Source organism: Chlorocebus sabaeus, chromosome 13 (assembly GCF_047675955.1).
Source record: "Chlorocebus sabaeus isolate Y175 chromosome 13, mChlSab1.0.hap1, whole genome shotgun sequence".
Classification (NCBI taxonomy): domain Eukaryota; kingdom Metazoa; phylum Chordata; class Mammalia; order Primates; family Cercopithecidae; genus Chlorocebus; species Chlorocebus sabaeus.
This window is the reverse complement of record NC_132916.1, coordinates 55952272-55977016: the sequence shown is the minus strand read 5'-3', so window position 1 is coordinate 55977016 and position 24745 is coordinate 55952272. Positions and strand designations below refer to the sequence as shown.

At 37.4% G+C, this 24745-nt stretch overlaps 2 protein-coding genes across 3 annotated transcripts in view; one reads left to right on the top strand and one right to left on the bottom strand.

Annotated features, from left to right (window-relative positions):
- Nucleotides 1-9599, top strand: part of MED23 (mediator complex subunit 23) — a 41787-nt gene extending 32188 nt beyond the window's left edge. For both annotated transcript variants that reach the window (XM_008007032.3, XM_008007031.3), the window contains 7 exons: nucleotides 1158-1394; nucleotides 2314-2479; nucleotides 3018-3090; nucleotides 3928-4142; nucleotides 5704-5824; nucleotides 6863-6994; nucleotides 8518-9599. In XM_008007032.3, coding sequence (XP_008005223.1) covers nucleotides 1158-1394; nucleotides 2314-2479; nucleotides 3018-3090; nucleotides 3928-4142; nucleotides 5704-5824; nucleotides 6863-6994; nucleotides 8518-8685 — 1112 coding nt within the window. In that variant the 3' untranslated portion in view covers nucleotides 8686-9599. The remainder of the gene's footprint in view (nucleotides 1-1157; nucleotides 1395-2313; nucleotides 2480-3017; nucleotides 3091-3927; nucleotides 4143-5703; nucleotides 5825-6862; nucleotides 6995-8517) is intronic.
- A 2129-nt stretch (nucleotides 9600-11728) lies between these two features.
- ARG1 (arginase 1) lies at nucleotides 11729-23492 on the bottom strand. The gene is given in 9 exon segments (XM_038000887.2): nucleotides 11729-12962; nucleotides 13213-13349; nucleotides 13547-13651; nucleotides 13976-14070; nucleotides 15292-15451; nucleotides 17393-17576; nucleotides 17579-17590; nucleotides 19965-20037; nucleotides 23326-23492. Coding segments are annotated over 9 exon segments (990 nt in total). The 5' UTR covers nucleotides 23383-23492; the 3' UTR covers nucleotides 11729-12795.
- Nucleotides 23493-24745: the final 1253 nt, after the last annotated feature.

Here is a 24745-nt window from a genome sequence, read left to right as displayed (position 1 = left end):
AGGTCACCTTGAATGCTAGGCTGATTTTATAATTGCAGATAATAATCAACTGGAAGTTATTGAGTATGATCATGGCATAGGAAACATTATTTCAGAAAGCTACATTCAGTTATAGTTGGCAGCAATCTTAGGAGGAAGCCATTTCAAGGACATGTCAAAAAGCTCAGTTGTGTGATTAGTATCTAAGCAACAATGGTTGCATTGAAAATGACAGAAAAGGGACAAATGGTCACAAAAGACGGAACAGGACTTGATTGGCTGATTATAAGGAGAATATTGAAAGAAAAAGACAACTCTAAAATTGTAAGCATAGTAACTGGAGAGTGGCAGGATCAGTGACGGAAATGTGAAGGTCCTGGAGCAGCCACTGTGGGAACAAAGTGTCTGGCGGGCAGTCCTGCTTCATCTTTAATCTAAGATACCTTCCCTCAAAGCAGAAGTATGAATTGTGTGTTAACCCGATGGAATAGGCATAAAGTTCAAGTGAGCATTCTTTTAAAAACATTTTTCTTTTGGATTAGGTAATATACACACTTGGTGGGGAAGAGTATACAGTGAAAGGTAATTAGTCCCATCCTGGCCTCCAGCTAGCCAGTTTCTTTCTTTAGGAGGCAGCCAATGTTACCAGTCTCTTGCCATCCCCTCTTAGATATCCTGGGTGGTTTTTTTGTTTGTTTGTTTTTAACACAAGTAAAATATATTACACATATTATTCTGTACCCTGTTTGTTTCAACTTTATCATGTATTAGCGTATTAGTACATAAAGAGCTGCCTCATACATGCCATAATTTACTTTATCAGTCCCCTGTTTTTGACCTTTTAGGCGATTTTTCATCTTTTGCTAGTGTAAACAGGGCTGCAGTGACATCCCTTGTTGTATGTCAAGGGATTAAAATTTATGCAGGATAAATTTTCAGAAATGGAATTGCTTCCACTTAAATAAAAAGATACAAATACAACTGTATATTACTAGAAGCATTCTGAGCCTTCTGCTTATCCTCAGATTAAAATATTCATAGTATACAATTGCCCAGCATGTGAAGTTGTGTCATAATCTTCTGTGCTGTTTTCCAGTTATCTGGAAAGCAGTTAGTCAGTTTTTCACAGTTGTTAGTAACCAGTTAAACATTGTGGTGGTATGTTTTTTTCTTGGCAGATCGTCCAGTGACTTATCTGTATAATACTCTGCACTATTATGAAATGCACCTGAGAGACCGCGCATTTCTCAAGCGAAAACTCGTCCATGCGATCATTGGCTCTCTCAAGGATAATCGACCGCAGGGCTGGTGTCTAAGTGACACTTACCTGAAGTGCGCTATGAATGCACGAGAGGAAAATCCTTGGGTTCCAGATGACACCTACTATTGCAGATTGATTGGCAGACTAGTCGATAATATCCTTTTTATTGTGATTTTACAGATTCTCCAGAAATAGTGGTATTTTGATTTATGAGAACATATTTTTACTTTTTAAAATAATTTTTTATATATTTCAAGGTTTTAATTTTTTTAAGATCACATCCATTTTCATCTCTGTAAAGGTCTGAAATCTTAAATTAGCAGCATCATGCCAGATAGGCTAAAATTCTATTAAAATTTTTATTTTAGAACTTGAGGATAAGTGGTAAAAAAAATTATATTTAAAAATAGACTTTATGGAGATTCATTTCAAAGAAAAAATCTTATTCTTAAATACTGTGTTTCGTAGCACATGCATCTGTGTGCTGCTGGAGAACGTAGGATCTTGTTACTTTAAAAAAATTAATGTTTGTATTATAGTAAATGATAAATTTTTCTTTATGGAAAAGGTATATTTTAGTGAAAATATACTTGTATGTTTATTTCTTCATTTTGATTTTATGTTTTCAGTTATTAGCACTCTATACTTAATGTCTATAACCATACCACTATGTTACTAGGTAGAGAAATTCTACATAAATGAGCATGACTTATTTTCCTACACAAAGGAATTTATTTTCTGAAGCAACAGAATGACTCATTATAAAATAATTTTCATATTAATATCTTATAACTATTAAAAGAAATAGGCTTATGAAACCTAGGTATACCTTGGTTGCATCTGTGCCTATTATGTCATATAAGAACCCACCTGTAAGACCAACCATTTATGCCTGTGGTTAATCACATGGTTGCTCTTAATACATTTCAATCATGTCAAACTCATTTGCATTTGGTTTGTATTTGCCTCTTAATCTCTCTAAGTGTAGATAAATCACTTATTGGCAGCTCATAATCAGATAAATTGTTAATCAGATGAGATATTCCAGTTGTTATTGCTTTAACTGTGGGTACCTATGGCTGGCAAATCTCCTGGTCCCTTTCCAAACTGTGACTGGAGATTCAATGAGTTTCCCAACCCAGCTGCCCACGCTCTCCATGTTACTTGTGTGGAGCTCATGGCCTTGGCAGTTTCAGGCAAAGAGGTTGGGAATGCCCTTCTAAATGTTGTCCTGAAAAGGTATGTATTCTGGTTCATGCAGTAAGATTTGTTGTTTATTTGTAAACAGAATGGTATTTTATTTGGAGCTTTAAGACAAACCTGTTGCTGCAAGGCTGATGCACGTTGGTTGATGACTGTTTTCTGGTTCCAAATCTTGTCTTTGTGATATAGGAGTTATGGAATGTGCCCTGGACAGGATCCTAAGATCCGGGTTTGTTCCTACTTCTGCTCATTAATAGCAGTTTGATATTTAGTATAGGCATAATGTTAACTTGTCACTTAAAACAAGATTCTCTTCATCTTGTTTTCAAGATTCTTTTAAAAATTAACATGAAGTATGGGATAATGATTGGGGAGGAAGTATTTTTAAAAAGCCTTCTTGAGTTTTTATACTTATTACATTTTTATTCAATAAAAAATTCCCCATTGTTTTATTGAAATGGATTAGTTGTCGATCCTCTGAATTAGATATATTATTTAAAAATAAGATCTGTTGTCAACCATCTAACATGTTTTTATAAATTCATACTTAAACATTGTTTTTTGCTGGTTGCAGTCAGCCTTTAGTGCCAAGAGAGAACATTACAGCATGGATGAATGCAATTGGTTTGATCATCACTGCCCTACCAGTGAGTTAATAATTGTGATTCGTGCTTAGTGATGAAATATAGCCAGCTGTTCCATGTCAGCAAGAAGAAAAAGATGCATATAGGATGCAAGTTAATGAAGTATTTTATGTTTTTAAAGTTTTTTCATATTACTGCTTTAAAAATCTACAGTGACTAGTGTTTGCCTTTCTGTATTAGATCTAAATGTATCTATGTGACTTACAGGTCTCTGCATTTTCTGGTACCACCTTACCTATCCAACTTTAGTTTTTACATCATAGCCTGATCTACTCTTGGCCACTTAACATGCTGTATATCTACAGCTTCTACAGCTTTTGTTCCTGCACATAGTGCTTAAGACATGTTTTAGGTACTTCTGAATGTGAGTGAATAAGACATTTTTCTTATTCCAGAGCTTACTTCTTTCCATCACCTTCTCTAAAGCCTGTTCATTCTTTGCTAGCTTAGAGCCTCCTTTCTCAGTGAATGAAGCCTTCCCTGACTTTTCCAGCTCACATGAAGACTCCTTTCTTTGACCTCCACACACATTTTTAACAAGTTTATTATTTTTAAATAAATAATAAAATTATAGATTTATTGTTTGATAAATTAATTGATTTACTGCATAGTATATATCAGGTACCTAAATGAGCTGGACAGATACATGTATGGAGCTCCCTAACTCACAGGTACTTCACCCAGGTTGTTACTGACTTAATTTGACCACTTACAAAGTCACCCAACTGTATGTGCAGAAGCTAGAAAACTTTAAAGAATGAGAAAACACTATTACTTTAGACTTTGGGGTGGAATGCTGGATAAGTGATATTTTTCACTAGCCTTCCTCCAATTTTAAAGGAGCCGTATTGGATTGTTCTTCATGATCGAATTGTGAGTGTCATCAGCAGCCCCAGCTTGACGTCTGAAACAGAGTGGGTTGGCTATCCGTTCCGCCTCTTTGATTTCACTGCCTGTCATCAGTCCTACTCTGAGATGAGTTGTAGCTATACATTAGCTCTCGCACATGCTGTGTGGCACCATTCTAGCATCGGACAACTTTCTCTCATTCCAAAGTAAGTATAATAATTTCTTAAAGAAATTTGACGTAGGCTGGGTGCGGTGGTTCATGCCTGTAATCCCAGCACTTTGGAAGGCCGAGGCGGGCAGATCACAAGGTCAGGCGATTGAGACCATCCTGGCCAACATGGTGAAACCCATCTCTACTAAAAATACAAAAATTAGCTGGACATGGTGGCGTGTGCCTGTAACCCCAGCTACTCAGGAGGCTGAGGCAGGAGAATCGCTTGAACCAGGGAGTTGGAAGTTGCAGTGAACCAAGATCGCGTCACTGCACTCCAGCGTGGTGATAGAGTGAGACTCCATCTGAAAAAAAAAAGAAATTTGATGTATTTCATTTTTTTTCTAATCTCATTAATAGATGAGGTATATACTTCATTCATTAGAACAACTCGTGGCCGGGCGCGGTGGCTCACGCCTGTAATCCCAGCACTTTGGGAGGCTGAGGTGGGAGGATCACAAGGTCAGGAGATCGAGACCATCCTGGCCAACATGGTGAAACCCTGTCTCTACTAAAAATAAAAAAATTAGCTGGGCGTGGTGTTGTGCCCCTTGTAATCCTAGCTACTCAGGAGCCTGAGGCAGGAGAATCACTTGAACCCAGGAGGCGGAGGTTGCAGTGAGCCGAAATCACGCCACTGTACTCTAGCCTGGGTGACAGAGCAAGACTCCATCTCAAAAAAACAACAAAAAAAGAACAACTTGCAAAGTAAGTTGATCAGAAAGCTCCTTTTGCTTCAGAATTGTTTCTTAAAAATTGACTTGTATGTGCTACTAATAATCTAATAATCTAGTTTTCCACTATAGTTTGAAGCTTAGTCAAATGCATGCTTTTTCCACAATATATCCCAAAAGTTACCTTTTAAACTGAATAACTGATATTATCCTATTTCCTGATTATTTTTCTTGACCATAATAATGGTATTAATTAGATTGAAATTTCTTGAGAGTGGCATTTCTGTTAGGTTATTCTCTTATTTCAGAAAATTCACCTATCAGTAGTTTTACGATTAAGAATGACTTAAATCTGATTTAAACCCCATCTTTAGTAGAAATACAAAAAATTAGCTGAGTGTGGTGGCGGGTGCCTGTAATCCCAGCACTTAGGGAGGCCGAGGTGGGTGGATCACAAGGTCAGGAGATCAAGACCATCCTGGCCAACATGGTGAAACCCTGTCTCTACTAAAAATAAAAAAATTAGTCAGGCGTGATGGCGTGCGCCTGTAATCCCAGCTACTCGGGAGACTGAGGCAGGAGAATTGCTTGAACCCGGGAGGCAGAGGTTGCAGTGAGCCAAGATCACGCCACTGCACTCCATCCCGGACAATAGTGTGAGACTCCATCTCAAAAAAATAAATAAATAAAAATAATCAAATGAAAGTAATAGCCAGTGAGAGATGTGAGATTAATTAGAAACATTATTGTTACCAAAGTAAAAGGAACTTTTTAAAAAATATGTTTTGTTATAATACTTTGTAAATACTGTATTAACAAAATTCAAACAATTTAAATGATTTCCTGTCACAGGAGATTTTTATTTTTATCTTCAAATTTTAGGTTTCTCACTGAAGTGCTTCTTCCTATAGTGAAGACTGAATTCCAGTTGCTTTATGTATACCATCTTGTTGGACCATTTTTACAAAGATTTCAGCAAGAGAGAACTCGTTGTATGATAGAGGTAAAATATAATCTGGATTTCCTGTGACATGATTAAATTCTGAAGTATCTATTTAGGTTTTTTACCAGTGTTATTGAAACTGCAGGTCACAACCATTAGTAGTGAAACTAGTTTAACAGGATCCAAGAGCAACTTTAGAGGACTTAGTGTGCCAGTAATGAATTTAGGGTGGGATGTATTGAATTGGAGATGCAGGGGAAATACCCATTATGAAGGTTGAGAAGAGGTTAAGGATGGAGAAGTACACTTGAGATCTTACATGCAGAGGAACTAATTAAAATCATGAGAATGGATGAAGTCAGTCACTTCTAACAAGATGTCGAAAACAAGGAAAGCACCCAGGAGTAGAACCTTAAAGCAAGAGCTAGCAAATGGAACTAAGAAAGTATAAACCAGGCCGGGCGCGGTGGCTCAAGCCTGTAATCCCAGCACTTTGGGAGGCCGAGACGGGCGGATCACAAGGTCAGGAGATCGAGACCAGCCTGACTAACACGGTGAAACCCCGTCTCTACTAAAAAAATACAAAAAACTAGCCAGGCGAGGTGGTGGGCGCCTGTAGTCCCAGCTACTCGGGAGGCTGAGGCAGGAGAATGGCGTAGACCCGGGAAGCGGAGCTTGCAGTGAGCTGAGATCCGGCCACTGCACTCCAGCCTGGGTGACAGAGCAAGACTCCGTCCCAAAAAAAAAAAAAAAAAAAGGTATAAACCAAAGGATCCCTAGGAGTGGAGTTATCCCAGACATCAAGAGATGGTGTCTAGAAAGGGGATTGTTTATCTCTTAATTTTAAGATAAATTACTAAACTATGAAGAGAAATTTTATTTAAGCTTTATCAGGGGCATTTTGTAGCACTATAGATTCTTTTATAAATGCAAGCCATATCATATCTCATTTGCATAGAGGTATGTATAGTATATGACAGCTCTACAACAAAGACAGTATCCCCCAGTGTGAGCATTATAATGGAGCCCAGCTGCATCATGCTGAATTATTGAATCGCTTTTAATCACTTAAATAATTTTACATTATTTGTTAAATAGATTGGTGTGGCGTTTTATGACATGCTGCTGAATGTCGACCAGTGTAGCACCCATTTAAATTACATGGATCCCATCTGCGACTTCCTATATCACATGAAGTATATGTTTACTGGTGATAGCGTGAAAGAGCAAGTAAGTTGAATTTGTTTAATTATTTTTAATGATGTTTAATTTAGAAAACTTGAACATATAGTAATAGACTTTTTTGGTTTGAGTGATTATTTTTGTTTTGTCTAATTTTTTTTTTAAGGAAAATGGGTGGGTTTGAGACCTTTTTAGGCAACAGAGGCATATTATTCTAGATGTAGTATTGAAGTAAATACATGTTATAATTTCTTGTACTTTTCCCCCAAAAGACCTAGAGGGTTAATTAATAATAATCTCATTAGGGAGAAACAGTGGGATATGGCTGCTGAAATACGAGCAGAGAGGTGGTTGTGTTATGAGAAAAGGAGGTCCTACTTCTCCTAACACTCATGGTGACATTAGACAAACCACAGCATAACTAGAAGACTAAAGTCAGGATTCTAGACTAATCCTGACTAGAGACTAACTCATGAAGAGCGTTTAAAGAATATGGGAATACTTAACCTGAAGAAAAAATGTCCTAGGGCATTATTTATGCCCTCAGTATTTTGGAGGGTTTTCATTTGGAATAGGGATTAGATTTGTTCTGTGTCACTTTAGAGGATGTATGAATTCTGGGAAAGTTAAAGGGAGGACATCCTGACTTAGCATATGAAGAGGAACTTCCTAATAGGGATGTCTGAAAGTAGAAAAAGACCTTGAATCATAACTGATTCTTTGGGTTGAGATACCCCTCCCAATTCTTTGGGTTGAGATACCGAGGAGGTTGACTCCTTTATGTCTCAGCAGCAGTGTCAAAGAGAGTTGACCTGTTCTCTCTCATGTAAGAAAGAGAGAAATTATATTGGCTTTTGTTACAACACAGAACATGCAGAGAAACTATAAAAGAAATTGATTGCTTTTTTTAAAAAAAGTATTCTTTACATTTGGGCCTAAGAAACTTTAACACAAGGGAGTACAGAAAGGAAAAGGTCAAAGAGCATTTGAGTAAAGCTAAGAAAGCTGTGAAACGACTTGATGTGTTTGTGTCCTTAGTGTTTTTCAAAAGAGTAGATCTAATATTATTTAGTTAATTCCAAGTGTAAATCAAAACAAAAATAATTAGTTTTGTATATAAATGTTGCAGACATGAGTTATTCAAAGAACTTTAAAATATAATTATGCTTCATGCTTCTGTAAAGATGGCATTTTAAAAGAATGATCAGCTTGTTGGATGTATGAAATTTCCAGTGTAAACTCTGCTAGCTTTTGGTAGTGGGATGACTGGCTAGCTAGATAAGTGGATATGCTTTTGTAAGTATATGCCTATATATGAATATACATATGGTTAATGTACAAACATGCATATAGAATATATAATGGGTGTGTGAGAGGGAGAATGTGTTGTTTCTCATGCAAGAAAGAATTGTATCTGCTTTTCGTAAAACACAGAACATGTTGAGAAACTTCTCATCTACCCCACGCCACTCCTTAGTTTATTGTCTCAGGATATGTGTAAATCCTGCTTTAAATGTGAGAAGTTGAAATTCTCTGATTAAAGTACATTTTAATGTGTTTTTATTTCTTAGGTAGAGAAAATTATCTGTAACTTAAAACCAGCTTTAAAACTTCGTCTTCGATTCATCACACACATTAGCAAGATGGAACCAGCTGCAGTGCCTCCACAAGCTATGAACAGTGGGTCTCCAGCACCTCAGTCTAATCAGGTGCCCGTGTCTTTACCGGTAACTCAGTGAAGCCAGACTGTACTGTGGAGAAAGTGGAAATACATCCATCTTTAAGAATGGACTCAAACCTTTCAATCTGAATGTGATCACGCTATGGTGATAGAAGCAGTGATGATGTTCAGATTGTTTTATTTTGATTCAAATGATGAATCTGTGGACACCTTACAACTCCCATCTCCCTATCTATATTTTTGTCTCTAAGAGATCAAGTAAGATACGTGTTGTTCATATTCATAACAACTTATTAGAGCTACATAGGAACATAGAGGTTACCTGTGATCAAAGGAATTTGTCATTGGCACTTTCAGTCTTTCCTATTCTAGCCATTGTTTTTGTTTGTATTTTTTATTATTAATGACATATTTAGTCTTCAGATATATTATTTTAAAGGCACCACACATGTAAAACAGTTATTACAAATATTTTATGCATAAATCTCTTGGTAGATTTTCAGAATAATAAGATTTTTATCAAGAAAAAGAATCTAGACTTTGTTGCGTTGTAGGAGCAAACAAGGCTTCATATTCTTTTTAAAATGACTTGAAATTTTGTTATAAATTTCCATAGTTTCTATCAAGGTCAGTTGGTAGTTTTATTACCTTTGCTATGGATTCGAACTTAACTGTATAAAATGAGTTGGAAGCCATGTAAGAAAATAACATCTGAAAGTTCTTGAACTTGATTGATTCTCCAGTTTCTTTTTTAAAAAATAATTGCTTTTGCAGATTGACACTCTCACCTGACAGATGACGTAATTCTTCAATTTTTATAATCTTAAAATTTTTTAATTTTGTATTTGTAAATACAGTACACATTTTATTTCTTCAGAATTTCTTGGATTTTGAGAGACATTGTTAATTTTGGGGGAAGTGGCATTGTGAAAGACTTGAAAACTAATAAGTAAAGTCTGCTGAATGAATATACCACGTGATTGTTTCATGACTCCTTTGGAATGAACGTCGGCTGTGTGCCAGGCCGTGTGCTGGCTGGGGTCAGTTGGAAATGCGGTATTCTGTGGGTCCTACACTACAGTTGGTGACTGACATTGGCCTAGGAATTAAGAGTTACAGATTCTTTTTGAAAGAACTAGTGAATTTAACTGTATTTCAAATTCATATTTCTAAATATGTTCCTCCTAGAACTTTATTTTCTTTGTAGCTCATGTTATTGCCATCACTAAATCATTACTGGCCATGCAAGTCCAGCTAAAAATTTATATAATGGTAAAAGTAATTTTTGCAGACTCAGACTCATTCTTTTTGTTTGTTTGTTTGTTTTTTGTTTTTTGAGACAGAGTCTCGCTCTGTCGCTCAGGCTGGAGTACAGTGGCATGATCTCGGCTCACTGCAAGCTCTGCCTCCCTGGTTCATGCCATTCTCCTGCCTCAGCCTCTTGAGTAGCTGGGACTATAGGCATCCGCCACCATGCCCAGCTAATTTTTTTTTGTACTTTTAGAAGCGACAGGATTTCACCGTGTTAGACAGGATGGTCTCCATCTTCAGACCTCGTGATCTGCCCGTCTCGGCCTCCTAAGGTGCTGGGATTGCGCGTGAGCCATCACGCCCGGCCCCTTTAGACTCATTCTTAAAATTACCCAGAAAAAATGCTAGAAATTATTTCAAGTATTAATCTTAACATAGTGTCAGTATATTCTTGCTGCCTTGAGGAATTTGTTGCTTTTTGATCCTAGAATGAGAATAAAATTATGACTCTAGTATTATACAAACAGAGGAAATGAAAATCAATATAATCACTTTCTCAAGGACATGAACATTCTAATTAATTTATTAAAAATTCAGTTTTCCCTCTCTAGCTTGAAAACATGGGAATGTAATTTCCCTGGATAGGCTTTTAAGTACGTTTTTAATCAGAGACTAATGGAAGACAAAAACTTTATTTGGGTTTAGAATACAGCAGAGGGGGAAAAATGTCTTTGTATTTATCACATCCTAAAAGTTTTTCTTTTTGAAAATTAATAGTAAGTTTAGAGTGGCTCTGTCCAGTATGACTTTCGGCAGTGATGGAAATGTTCTTTACCTGTGCTATTCAATACACTAGTTAGTAGCTACATTTATCTGTGAGGCATTTGAAATGTGGAACTGAATTTTTCAATTTTATTAAGCTTTAAATGACCACATGTGGTTACTGTATTAGACAATGTATCTTGTGAGATCCATTATAATTGCTACCATTTAAAGTAATTCAATAAAATGTGTATCTTTCGAAGGCCTAGTGGTTAGAGGTAACAGTTTTTAAACTCTGTGTTACATTTGAAAAATCAGATTGTAGGGGCCCTTTATCATATAGCTGTTAAACCAAAAACACAGAAGAAATCCATTCATGGACCTGCCTTTTTTACAGAACCCCCTGGGGTTTTCACATTAATTGCTGGGAGGAGAAAAACTTTGCTTCCCTTGTTTTGATTACTGTTTACTCTGGTTTGTTTTTTCCATTTTCCTTACTACATTCCAGAGCCGAGATGAGTTTTTAGGATATGGCTAAACTGTAATTGTAGTGAGTGAAAGGTGAAACATTGGAAGCGACAGGTAATTTTAGATGACATCCTCAGCTGAATTAGTAATTATTAAAAACAAACTAGCAATTTGATTTATGTGGGTCCTGAATCGATTTTGGGGAATATCTTTTTTTTTTTTTTTTTCAGGGTCTCATTCTCTTGCCCAGGCTGGAGTGCATTGGCGTAATCTGAGCTCACTGCAACTTCCGTCTCCTGGGCTCAAGCAGTTCTTCCACCTTAGCCTCCTGAGTAGCTGGGACTACAGATGTTCACCACCATGCCCAGCTAGTGTGTGTGTGTGTGTGTATTTTTTGTAGAAATGGGGTTTCACCATGTTGCCAGACTGGTCACAAACTCCTGGACTCAAGCTCCTTGTCCTCTCAAAGTGCTGGGATTACAGGTGCGAGCCACCACACCCACCCAGGAATATCTTCCATCTCCCAAAAGGCTACTTGAATAGCAACCATGCTTTGAAAATACTAACCAGAATCATGTATGAGGTTTAGAAAAAGTAAAATGTGGACATCTAGCCCAATGAACTTGGAGATTGCCCAAACCTATTATTACCCATTTTACAGTTGAAGAAACCATAGCCAGGGAGTTTAAATAGCTTCAAGGCCTCACAGTGTTTTGGGGATGATGATTTCACTGTGACTTTTAAAATGTTTTGTTTTTTAAATTTTTTTGTTTTTAAGAGACAGTGTCTCACCTGTTACCAAAGCTGGAATACAGTGGCACAATCATAGCTCATTGCAGCTTTGAACTCCTGAAATCAAGTGATCCTCCTGCCTCAGCCTCCAGAGTAACTGGGACTACAGGCATGTGCCACCACACCCAGCTAATAGTTTTATTATTTCATTTTATTTTATTTTTTAGAGACAGGGTCTTGCTGTGTTGCCCAGGCTGGTCTCAAGTTCCTGGCCTCAAGAGATCCTCCCATCTTGGCCTCCCAAAGCAGTGGGATTATGGGCATGAGCCTACAATTCTTAAATACGTCCTGCTTAGGATTTTTAAGCAGGACATATTGTGAATGTGGGGTGTGTGTGTGTATATCTGTTGCATGTATCTAGAAATATGTAGACACAATACAATCTTTGTAGTTTTTAAGCAGGACATATTGTGAATGTGAGGGTTGTGTGTGTGTGTGGCATGTATTTAGAAATATGTAGACACAATACAGTCTTGTTTTAAAGAGTTTATTATAAAAAAATCACATCTTTTGAACGACATGGACACATAGTACCTTTCCAGATGGGGTAGCTTTGTCTCCTGGTTCCAGGAGTCTCACTCTATGTATGGGGTCTTATGTAAATGTGCTTATTTTTAATGCCAGCAAATTTTTAATTGGAAATCAATGTATGCTTCTCTTTCTAAGGATAAGTCTTTTGCCAAGTTAGAAAATACAAGCTTTTAAATTTTGAGAAAGTTAGAATTTCCACATCTTGAATTTTACACCAAGAGGGAATTTGTAGAGTTTTATACTAATTGGAAAAACATTTTTCTGAAAGAACAAATCTTTAGGAAGACAACTCTATGCTTAAGTAAATTATTAGATTTCTAATTATGCCATTAGCTATGAGATTTGTATCGGATGTTTCCCACATTTACTTAGGTGGGTTAAGGTAGTCAATAGGCTTGTGATTACCCTCCCGAGCAACTCCAAAGCAAGCCAAGATTATTGCTACTGCTGTGTTCACTGTTCGAGTTACTTCTTCTGGTGTCTTCCCCAGGGATGGGTTCACTTCCATTATATCTAATCCCGAGAGTAGCCCTACAACAACAAATTGTAATAATGTAATTTATAAAATAGTTGACATTTTGAAATTAGTACAGACAGACTTGAAAGATTATCCACTAACAGAAAAAGGTAGTAACCAATGGAAAACACTTTAGTTATTGCATCATGTGATTGATGGACATTCTGTAAGTGTCAACTGGGACTTGTTTTCAGGTCAAGGAGGTATGAATATATATTAGTCAAGTGTACACTTGCTTCTCTATTCCCTCAGATTGTTAACTACCTGTTTTGTATATTTCTTCCGTGATGTAGAGACCTTCTCTGTATGACAGACCTCCCACGACTGGTGTGCCAGTAGCTGGTGTGAAAGATGGGTCCAGTCCATCAACATCAAAACTCAGATGAATTGGCCTTTTCTTTCTTTTAAAAAATGGGAAAGGATTTCAGTTTAAGATTGATGGCTTCACATTTCATCAATAAATATATCTGTTGCCTTGCTTTATAAAAAGTAGCAACCCATTATTTCACATAAAGACTTTATTAATAACTTACATTGGTTAATGTCAGTACCAACTTTTTATGTTACACACACGTGTGCACACACAAAAGAATCCTACCTTCCTAGTAGATAGCTGAGTGTTTCTTCCATCACCTTGCCAATTCCCAGTCTGTCCACTTCCGTCATTGAAAAGTATTTAATGCCTAGAGTTTTCAAAATGTAGCTATAAAAGAGAAATTAAGATAATTAATAAGGCTGACTGTGCCTGCCTGTCTCCTTTTAAGGGAAATATCAATATAGTAAAATATATAAAATATTTAGGTTCTGTGAACCTAACTCAATATAGTTTTATTTGTATTTTAACAGCAAGTCAATTGAGATTTAATTGCCTGGATACATATGTATGTGCATGTATATAAATATGTGTGTGTGGGTGTATGTGTGTGTATGTGTCTTGATGTTTAATTTTCTCTCATAGATTTGGTCAGTAAAGCACATCTAGCACACAAAGGGACAAAAAGCAAATCACATCAAGGAATAAGCTTACTGTTCCCCAGGGTCCACGTCTCTCAAGCCAATATACACAATATCCTTGGCAGATATGCAGGGCGTCACCCAGGAGAATCCTGGCACATCGGGAATCTAAAATTGCAATGTTTTCTCTTGGTTATGTGTGATTCTCTTGAACAAATCCTACATTCAAAGGTAAAGACACTTATTGGACTGCAAATATCTTATATTTAGAATATAAATATAGAAGAAATCGTGTAAAAATTATACACAATTAAGAAGGGGATGTATGCCTCCCCTTGATTGCTTTGACTTTGCCTTGAACCACTTGGCATTTACCTACTTTGTGCCCCATTCCTGCTGGGCCCTTCTTTCCCAGGGCTCCTCTATAAAGAAATGAGTGTGCTCCCATTACTTTGGTAGCTTCCTTCTTTACTTCCCTTTCTCAATAAGTCCTTAATCCAGAGGATGGCCTAGAGCAGCTGAGGGAAATTCGTGACCTGTCCTTTCGTTATTCACATCATAATATGATGATATCTGCTTTGTCCTGGAGCCACGTTTAGTTTTTCCCATGTGCTAGGTAGATACTTTGCAAGTTTATAAACCCATCCCTTGGTCATTACTTCAAAAGACATTATTTCTGAGCATTTAACATAAGGAGGTTTTAACCTCTTATATCATCATAAGGATAAAATATTATAATTATATCAATAAAAACTTTATTGATATACTATGGCATATCAACAAAAGTTATAAGCTATAATATTAAATCTTAATCTGACATTTTATTTTCCATCTTTTAGAAAAGAAGTTTCTAGGGAGCAGGGAGATTGTTCTTTCTCTTATGATTTAGACAGGTTCTTCTCCCAGTAAATACATTAGTTCATAAACCATTGTATCTGAAATTTTCAAATTTCTTTTTTGAAAAGACTCTATGATATAGAAAGACTACTCGGTAAGAATGCAGGACTGTGTGGCATGTAGTGGAAAGAGGAAGGAATGAGGAGACCTGGTGCTAGCCCTTGCTTCACTATAGGCTTGGCATATATCTTGGGCAAGTTGGTTAACCTCTGAACCTCCAGTGACCTGTTTATAAATGATTACTCTCTGCCCCACTTACTAAAAGGATAGTTTAAGAATCATCAGAGAAAATATATATTAAGTCAGTTTGCAAGGCAGAGAGAGAGAGCCTCACTGCCTTTTATCAACCAACCCTTTGCTTACTGGCTGCAGAGAAAATGACTTGAGATTACACCAAGAATAAGATAACATGGAGTTTCTCATTTCCCTTCCACCTCCTGAATGTCTCCTAAAAAGTATTCTTTTGCACTAGAGTACCAACCAGTCTTTTACCTTTCCTTTTAGTTCCTTCAGGAGGAAAGATACAGGTTGTCCATGCAAGTTTCCACTTGTGGTTGTCAGTGGAGTGTTGATATCAGTGTGAGCATCCACCCAGATGACTCCGAGATCAGGGTGGACGCTGGCATGGCCAGAGATGCTTCCAATTGCCAAACTTTTGGGGGAAAAATTTTGTGTGAACATCAGGTTTGCAGTGTCACTACATACATCATATTATTCACTCACTCAATCCTCCCGCTTGGTTTTCCTTTAAGTCACAGTGTCTGATATTTCTGATAGGTTCTAAATTGGAGATGCCAATCAGTTGTAACAATAGAGAAAACATCACTTACACTTAGTGCTTACTAACTAGTTATATTTACATCGATTGCATTACTAAAAAAATCCACCTTGTAAGAAAACCACAGATTAGAGCTTAGCCAAAAAATAAATGAGTATAAAAACACTAGCTACACAAGAAATTCCTTAGCATGAGACACTGTTCAATTCTCAGAGTTAAATTTGGATCATTTTCTGCACACTGATCTCTCTTGGGAAATACTTAATTCTCTCAAGTGAACTATGACAAAGTCCTTCAATTTTTCTTAAAATCCAGCTCTTTTATAATTTGGGAGCATCACTCAGAAGTTCTTACATGTTCTTACTCAGAAGTTCCTCAGCCAGTGTATGGCGTGTGTGTTCACTCATTCTATTCAATGCATCTAGTTACCCACTCAACCAGGAACAAAGTTCATCCCAAATACTTCAAGCTCCAGACATTTTGCTGGAATGGAAGACATAAATGATATCTTGCACAGAAGTTAAAAGTTAGGATATATTAAGTTGGTGCAAAAGTATTGTGGTTTTGCCATTTGAAAACTGCAATTACTTTTGCACCAAGCTAATACTATACAATGCCTGTATTCTCCCATTTGTGAATGTTTAAGTATCACTCAGAGAATCATTAGCTTTTAGATTCTTGAAGTGAAAGCAATCATGCCTTCATGTTCAGGTATGGATTATTCAATGTAATGTTTGTTTTCCCTTCAGGTTTCTTGTCTTTTGCCATGTGCCATTCTTCAGATTTCCATTTACAAATTTCTCCACTTACAAAAGAAAACGAGCCTCGGTTTCCCAATTGCAGTTTTAATACAGAGGCCCTGGTAACAGTTTGGCTTTAGAAGAGGAAGCCGAGGAGTCCTGAAGTCACTGAGCTCAAGAGCCATAGAAGTGTTTCTGGTTTTAGATCTAATCAGGCCTCTCCGGGAAAATTATCCTAGGCCTTGAGAGTAAATATTTAAAAAGGCTCATGCACAAAAATGGTCTTTGTCACATTATTTGTAATGGTGAAAATTACAATGTAACCTGAATATGTGACAATATGTATATATATACCGATGTAACCCCTTGATGAAAAATCATGCAGCAACTAAAAAACTGATGCTTATGACGCTTATGCACATCCATGAAGCAACAAGGAAATTTGCTCTGTAGAGTTAGAACACAACATAGACATCTGTCTCTCTCTCTCTCTCTTTCTCACACACACACACACACACACACACACACACTTGTTAAACAAAGTCATCATGTACAAGGAAAAAAAAGATGCCAGGAAAGAAATGTGCCAGATTTTCAATTCTGGTTGAAATGGTTGTTAGAGAAGTATGATTATCACTTTTTTTTTCTTGTGTGTGTGTCTGATGCTTTCAAAAATGTTATAATCATTATTTTATAATGAAAAACACATATTTTGAAATTGTTGACCTATACGAGTTGTATATATTGTCGGCAATTAAGAACAAATAAGCTATGAATTGCCTCGTACTTATTTAGAAATGTAAGCTTGTGATGAATATTTAGATGAAATCCATTCATATTTCATACATTTTCGGCTGTACTAGGTCAAAATACAGATACTGTAAGACTTCAAATTGAGCTAAGTCTGTTTCTGTAATAAAGTTAGTAACCTATAAAATTTTTTAAAGGCAGAAAATTTGATATTAAATATAGGTCAATGCTTTTCCATCTATATTTCTATATTTTCTCTCTTCTTCTGGTCTTGGTTACATTTCCTTTGTGCCAGACTCCCATAGACACAGTTATTCAACAAGACCTGTGGTCTCCACCCAGCACCAGGCTGATTCTTCCACTCTTCTTGACTTCTGCCACCTTGCCAGCCAGCTGTTCAGTCGCTTTTCCCACAGACCTTGGATTCTTCACAATTCGAAAGGGACTGTCATTAGGGATGTCAGCAAAGGACAGGTCCCCATAATCCTTCACATCACACTCTAAAATTAAAAGTTTTTAGTTACTAAATTAAAAAGTAGATTACAAATCAGTCTATGTAGGATGATCCCAATTATATAAAATAGGCATGTATTCACAAGTATAAGCAAACGAAAACCCTGAAAGGTCTGTAAATCCCAGGAAGGTAGACCCATGTCTGCTTTTGCTTGACATGTTACCAGTACCACACACTGGTGCAGCTGTATACCAGGCTCTCAGTAAACACTTCTTGAATCCATCCAGTTAGACTAGACACCAAAATATAACAGTGATAGTCTTCTGGCTTGGGCTTAATAGGCAATGTCACTGTCTCTGTCTCTGTCTCTCTCTGCTTATGTACTTTTTACCTTTCTATAATAAGCATGCTTGATTTTGATAAAAATTAAATATATATATCGATATATATATTATATGTATTCTCAGAAAATTTAGAAAGCACTGGTATATTTTCATCTGGATACACACACACACACACACAATATCCATTGAACCTGCCTCATAGTGGTATTATCATAAATAAATAAGAATATGTGAATATGTGCTTAGCACTGAACCTAACACTTTGGAAGCTTAGGAAATAAAGCTTTTTAGTTATTCTTTTTAGTAAGGAAAAATTGCAGGTAACCCCAGATTCCTAAGGACTGAGTGTGCTCCCTAAGAGGCCTTGAATTAGGCTTGAAAAGTAGAGAGTTTCATGTAAAACTGTGATGTGGAATCAGTTCAGTGTTCTGAACTAACTGGCCATTAAATATGGTATTTGTTACATGCGTGTCTGAATCTGATTTAGTAATGCCTCCAAGAAATTTCACCTGCTGTAACACATGACCAAATTATGCTTGTCAGTTAAGGGACAAGTCCATTTACCCAAGCATTCTGTTCTCAGCTGGGTGTCTGTATTTGTCTTTTTTTTTTTTTTTTTTTAAGATTTACGAGGTGTAATTCTTGTTCACTAAAACTCACTGATTTTAAGTGTGCAGGTCAATGAGTTTGAAAAAATCTAGTCTTGAAACCACCACCACAATCAAGATTTAAAACATTTCCATTCTCCCTTGAATTCCATCCTGCCCCTTTAGAGGTAATTCTTGCCCCCGACCCCAAGAACTGCTGATCTGCTTTCTTTTGCTATGCTTTTGTCTTTCCAGAATGTCGTATCAATGGAATCATACAATGTGTAGTCTTTTGTGTCTTAGCCTGCTGTTTTTCAGATGCACCATGTTCTTGCCTGTGTCTGCAGTCCATTCCTTTTTATTTTTTTTCTGGAGATGGAGTCTCGCTCCGTCACCCATGCTGGAGTGCAGTGGCGCAATCTTGGCTCACTGCAACCTCCGCCTCCCAGGTTCAAGCAGTTCTCTTGCCTCAGCCTCCTGAGTAGCTGGGACTACAGGGACTACAGGTGCATGCCACCACGCCTGGCTAATTTTTTGTAGAGATGGAGTTTCACCGTGTTGCCCAGGTCTCGAACTCCTGAGCTCAGACAGTCCGCCCACCTTGGCTTCCCAAAGTGGTAGGATTACAGGCCTGAGCCACCGAGCCCAGCCAGTCCATTCCTTTTTATTGTTGAGTACTATCTCATTGCATGGATGTGGCACTTTTTGTTTAACCATCTACCAGTTGATGGGCATTTTGCTGTTTCCATTTTTTGTTTATTATAAATGTTGCTGCCCCCAAACATTCAAGTACAAATCTCTTACCCAAGAGAAGTGAAAACTTGTACTTGAATGTTTGTAGTTGCACTTCTCTGCACCCAGAAGTAGAACTGCTAGGTTAAAATGTAAATATATGTTTACCTAAGAAACTGCCCACCTACTTTCAAAGTGGCTGTATTATTTGCATTCCCATCAGAAATATATGAGGGTTCTAGTTGCTCCACATCCTGACCAACACTTTATCAGCATCTTATATGTAAAGATAACAGATTATTGAGCCCATACTTTAAAAATATATGTAAATTTACATTTGCATGCTTATGCATATGTATATATATACACACTGCGCAAACACTAGGCACTATTGTTATTATCATTATTACTGTTTTATTTTATTTTATTTCACAAATGGGGTCCTGTTGCTAGTAGCATACTTCCTGCTGCACCTTGCTTTCCATTTGCTGTTTCCCTGGCTCCCCTACCATCCACCCCAACCCCCGTTCCTGCACATGCAATTTCTCTTATACTGTAGTTTGGCTGGAAAGACAAAATATCTGAGTGAGGATGTACATCAGCAATTCCTGAGCATTCTCCCCATGCCCTGCTGTTTTTGTAGGGCGTATTTCTCAGGTTAAAGCCAGTACCACAATTCTGGTGTAAATATTCCAGACACACTCCAGGTTGACAGGGGCCTGCTCCTTCCTTCAGAGTGGGGAGGAAATCAGGCTGATCATTTTTCAATTTAAAAATTACCTTGTTCTTCAAGTTTCTCAAGCAGACCAGCCTTTCTCAATACTGTAGGGCCTTCTTCCACCCCTCCTCGTGGCTGAGCAATTAAAAAATAAAGTACTTCAGACATTATCATGACCATCAGATGCTCACAGCACGAACCCTTTTCATTATTTAATCAGTTGAACTGTAACTATCATTTTTTGAGTTCCTACAGAGCCAGGAATTTACATCATCTCTTTTAATCTTCACAGCAAGGTAGACTGAATGACTCTTATGCCAAATAGAAAGAACTAGAATCACAAAGGTTATATGGTTTTCAGACTGGCACACAGCTAATAAGTGGCAGAGCCTGTGTTCATATTCAGGTCTTTGGATTCCAAAACCTCCGTCCCCTCTTCCCGTCAACCCATGTTATCAACATAGTGAGCAAAAGCAGTCTGGTAGATGAGATCCAATAATGAAAAAGCTTTTGACTTTGAATCCCTCATAAGCTGATAGGAGATATGGGCACTTAACCCCAATTACAATACATAGCTGCTTCAATGACGACATAAAATGTAGTAACAAAAACAGGATGCCCTTCATACTATTGGGGACAGGATATGTCAGTAAAGGCTGCAAGAAATAAATACTGTTTAAGCTGAGTCTTGCGACATGAGTAGGTAGTTAGGAAAACAAGACAGAGTGATGGAGAAACTCTGCAAACCAAGGGAACAATTGGGCAAAAGTATCGAAAGAGTGTGACATGAAAGAGGCCTACGTGCATGTACTCACAGCAGTAAGCTAGAGCTCTCGGGGAGAAAGCAGGCAACGGAAAAAGTCATCACCTGGGAGCTGAAAACTACAAACAAAGACCAACCCACTAATTTCAAGTTTTGGCCTGCTTAAACAGCAGATGGGAAGTTCTACCCTTGCCCTTTTGACATTAGGGAAGCTAACGCTCTTCCTCCAAGGGGCAAGTCTTCCTCAGCCCCCTGAACAATTAGAGGTCTAAAGGCACAGTTCTTTTCTGAATCTTTCTGATTTTAATTTTCGACGAGCTTTTAGATCAGAAAATGATTACATGTTGTCAGATGAGACAGTGTGTTAAAAGACACGTGTGTCTATCTTTCAGATTGGGGCTGTGGCATCAAAGCAAGCAAATATTTCTTCCCCGTTCAAAGGAACAGAAGACTTGCCCTGGGTGCCAGGCAAATCCTTTCTGTTAAATTCCTGTCCCTAGCAGCAAGGCACCCACCCTATCCTCTGCCTGACACATTTTGCTTCTTTACTACCTTTTTGTTTGACACGCCTCCCTCTCCCCAGTCAGGCAGACACAATTTCTCCTTCTTTCAACCCCAATAGGGTGCTGCTTGGTTCATGTTTTGCCTTTAGTTTTGTGACTGTTTTTGTCTTTTCCTCATTGTTAGATTTCAGTCCAGTTTGCTTTACATTTGGGGCCTATATTTTGTAGTGTAGAGCTGACATATAGTGATACTCAATCCTCAGTTTGATAAAACTCATTGGCTTTTTTACCCTTCTTCCTTTCAGACTTTAGAACAAAGCTCATAGACCCCTTAGTTGACACTATATTTGCTATAATACAGCCATTACATTTTCTAGCATTCATTTTTATTTGTTTTATTCAAATGGCTTCTCATGATTGGGCTTTCCTCTTGCTTGCTCTATCTGCCCACTTTGGAAATTGCTTTGTCAGCTCCACTGACTTTCTAAGCTGGGCCCAATCCCTCAATGGCCACAAGTATAAAGTCACCTTTGGAGTTGAATAGTCTGAAGAGACATCAGTGCAAATCAAGGGCATAGGCATTGGAATCAGATTATCTTGTCTGGAATTATGCAGTCAAGCCTGTGTGACGTTGAGCACATTACCAAACCTCTCTGAGCCTTTTTTAATCCAACTGTAAGGTAAAAATAATACCTACTTTATTGTTTGTTCACTGCCTTGCAAGCCTTTCAACAAGGTGAGACAGGGATGAAGCCCTTTCTCAGACTCCACATTTTAGTCATCTGCTCTCTAATCATTTCCTTTTGCCTACCTGTCAAACCTGTAACTCCTTTAGGTGAGGACAAATACTTACATCTTGGCTATTTTATCCTCTCTACTCTGTGACTTAGTATTAAAAAAATCTCTCTTTCTTAGTCCTTACAATCATGAGACAATGAACTCCATTCTCATGACCATGTTTTAACGGGAGAAGGGTGGTAGAAGGAGGAGACTTGCTTCCCTTTTGTCAATTTTTAAAATTATATATTTATTATAACCTGTTCAAGAGTAGGTGAGAACAGTGTGGATTTTAAAAGGAGCACTTCTGTGTCAGCAAAATGTCCCTGTGTTTGGGAGAGACTTTTGGAGGATTTCCAGGAGAAGCAAAGTAGTATTTACTGACAGTTCAAATGCTGTTTGGGCCTCTAACCTCTGGCCTCTCTCAATTTGTTTTGCAGTAAAAAGTCAGAGTACACAGCAAGGGTTCCAAATTAAAAGGAAGCAAAACGCTGCCCAGATTCTGAGAAACCTGGAGAAAATCAACCTTAGCAGTTTCAACTCACACATTGTCTTGTTTGATTTTGTTCTTTGTTTTTTATCCTTTTTAAGCACAGATGTGTGTTGAAGTCTATGGTGTTCTGTCATCACACTCTCTTTACTAGAATAAGTGTGCCCAGGCAGAAAAAAAAGTGTGTTCAGATGTTGCTGGCATGTGTGGATTCACAGCTGGTGGCTCTAAGGAAGTCTGGGAGTTTCATAAATCCATTAAAATCCTTTTAGAGTTGCCAAACTGCAGTAGGATTTTCTTTCTTTTTTTGTTCTTTTTTCCCCTTCCATGTGAGGCACATAAAGGATTCTACCTAGACCATGAATGAACAATTTCATAGAATCATTAAAACCCTAACATAACATGAATTATTCACAAAGTTGCATGAAGCAATAATATTTCGGTTATCCAAATCATAAGAAGTCTGAAGGTTACTGCCAAACTATTAAATTTTTCTAGGCATTAATTACGTAACTAAACAAATGTATTTCTTAAAATTCTCTCTTCCTATACATACACACAGTAACATCAAAAACAAGAGCAACTAAACCTAAATGAGTAGCTACAATGCAGAAATAGTCCATTTCAATTCAAAGAAAAATATTTTCTCCTAAAAAATATGAGAAAACATTCTGTAGGTTCAAATGAATTTAGCTCTAGCTGAGATCAGGAGCCACAAGAGTAAGTGGGTATGTGAGTATAATTATACAATGTTGGAAAATGGTGAGAGGACTTTAAAATATAGGTTGTATCAGAAAACTGAACTAACTAGACAATAACACCTTACAAATTTCGAAGTCCAAAATTTTCAACTAAATTCCAGGAATTCAAAGAAAGACTTTTTTCCTTACCTGTCCCTTTGAGAAAGGAGCTCCAATAATCCCAATGGTTCTGGACTTAGCACTCATGCTCTGACACTTCTCTTTGCTGCACTTGAGCTCTCCAGTCAGTCAACCCTCAATGACAGAGGGCACATCTTTTTTTTCCATTTATACTTGGGTTGAATAAACAACCCTTATTCTAATGAGGACAGCTGGCTCCACCCACTAAACCGAAGAATGACAGAGTCAACAGTCTTGCAATTTTTCATACATGGAGTAACTATAATTCCTCTGAGTCTAGGTCTCTAATTAAGTGACAATTATTCATGTTCTTACTTCACACTCTTTTTAAAAAGCCAGCCAGATGGCATTAACCTAGACTTAGACAATTGACAAGTTTCACAACTACGGAAGTCCTATTGTTCTGGCTCAGCGAACTCAGGGCAAGGCACTTTCCTCCTCCAGATCTCTGAAGACCTCCTTGTAGAAGAAGGGCCAGGCTTGGCAAGATTGTCTACCACATCCCTTCCAGCCCTAATATCCTGAGTTAAGATTTCACACATGAGGTTAAACGATTAATCCATGAGACACATTTCATAAACCTTTAGGGTACACTATCATAAAGAGTATATAACTTTCTTTTTTAAAATTATTACTTTAAAAAATTAGTTACTTGAGTGGTAACCCAGAGAGGTTACCATTTTTGAAATATGGTATATAGGAAAATAATTGTGGAATCATATCATAATCAAAGTATAGAAATAAAAATAGCTAACACTGAGTTTTTACCATGTGTCAGATGCTGTTCTGTTTCAAAATACCTTATTTAACATTTATACCAATTTTATGTGAAGTCTTATCATTGGTGCCATTATACTGACGAAGAAACTGAAGCTCAGAGACGTTGCCAACACAGGTTGTAGAAGAAAAGCCGGATTCAGCCTTTGGCATTCTGAATCCACTTAACAGTTGAGCTTATAGTCTAAACGCTGGGGAGGTGTCAGCCTCTATGCCCCTGGGCTGCCATTTGTCACCATACAAAAGTATGAATTTAAAGTAAAGGCACCTTAAAGATCCTTCTGACTTTAAAATTATGTAATTGTAATTTAAAGGGAAAATTCACTTAGTAGAAACTAATTTCTTTTTCCTATTGGTGGGAAAGAACATTTTGGAGTTTAAATTCCATGAGGTCAGAGAATTTTGTCTGCTGTATCCCCAGGGCCTAGAAGAGTGTTGGTATACAATAGGCACTCAATAAGTATTTATTGAATGGCTAAATGAGGAAAATAAAGTCTCACGGGTCCATTTTGATAGGACTGTTTTCCAAATAGGTTCCTACCTTTTTCTTGTGGGTTTGCTTGTATATCCTAAATATTTACTTGTGATATTCCTCATAGGGCCTAGATATTAACCTCTTACGGCATTGACTTCACAAATAACTTTTCCCAAC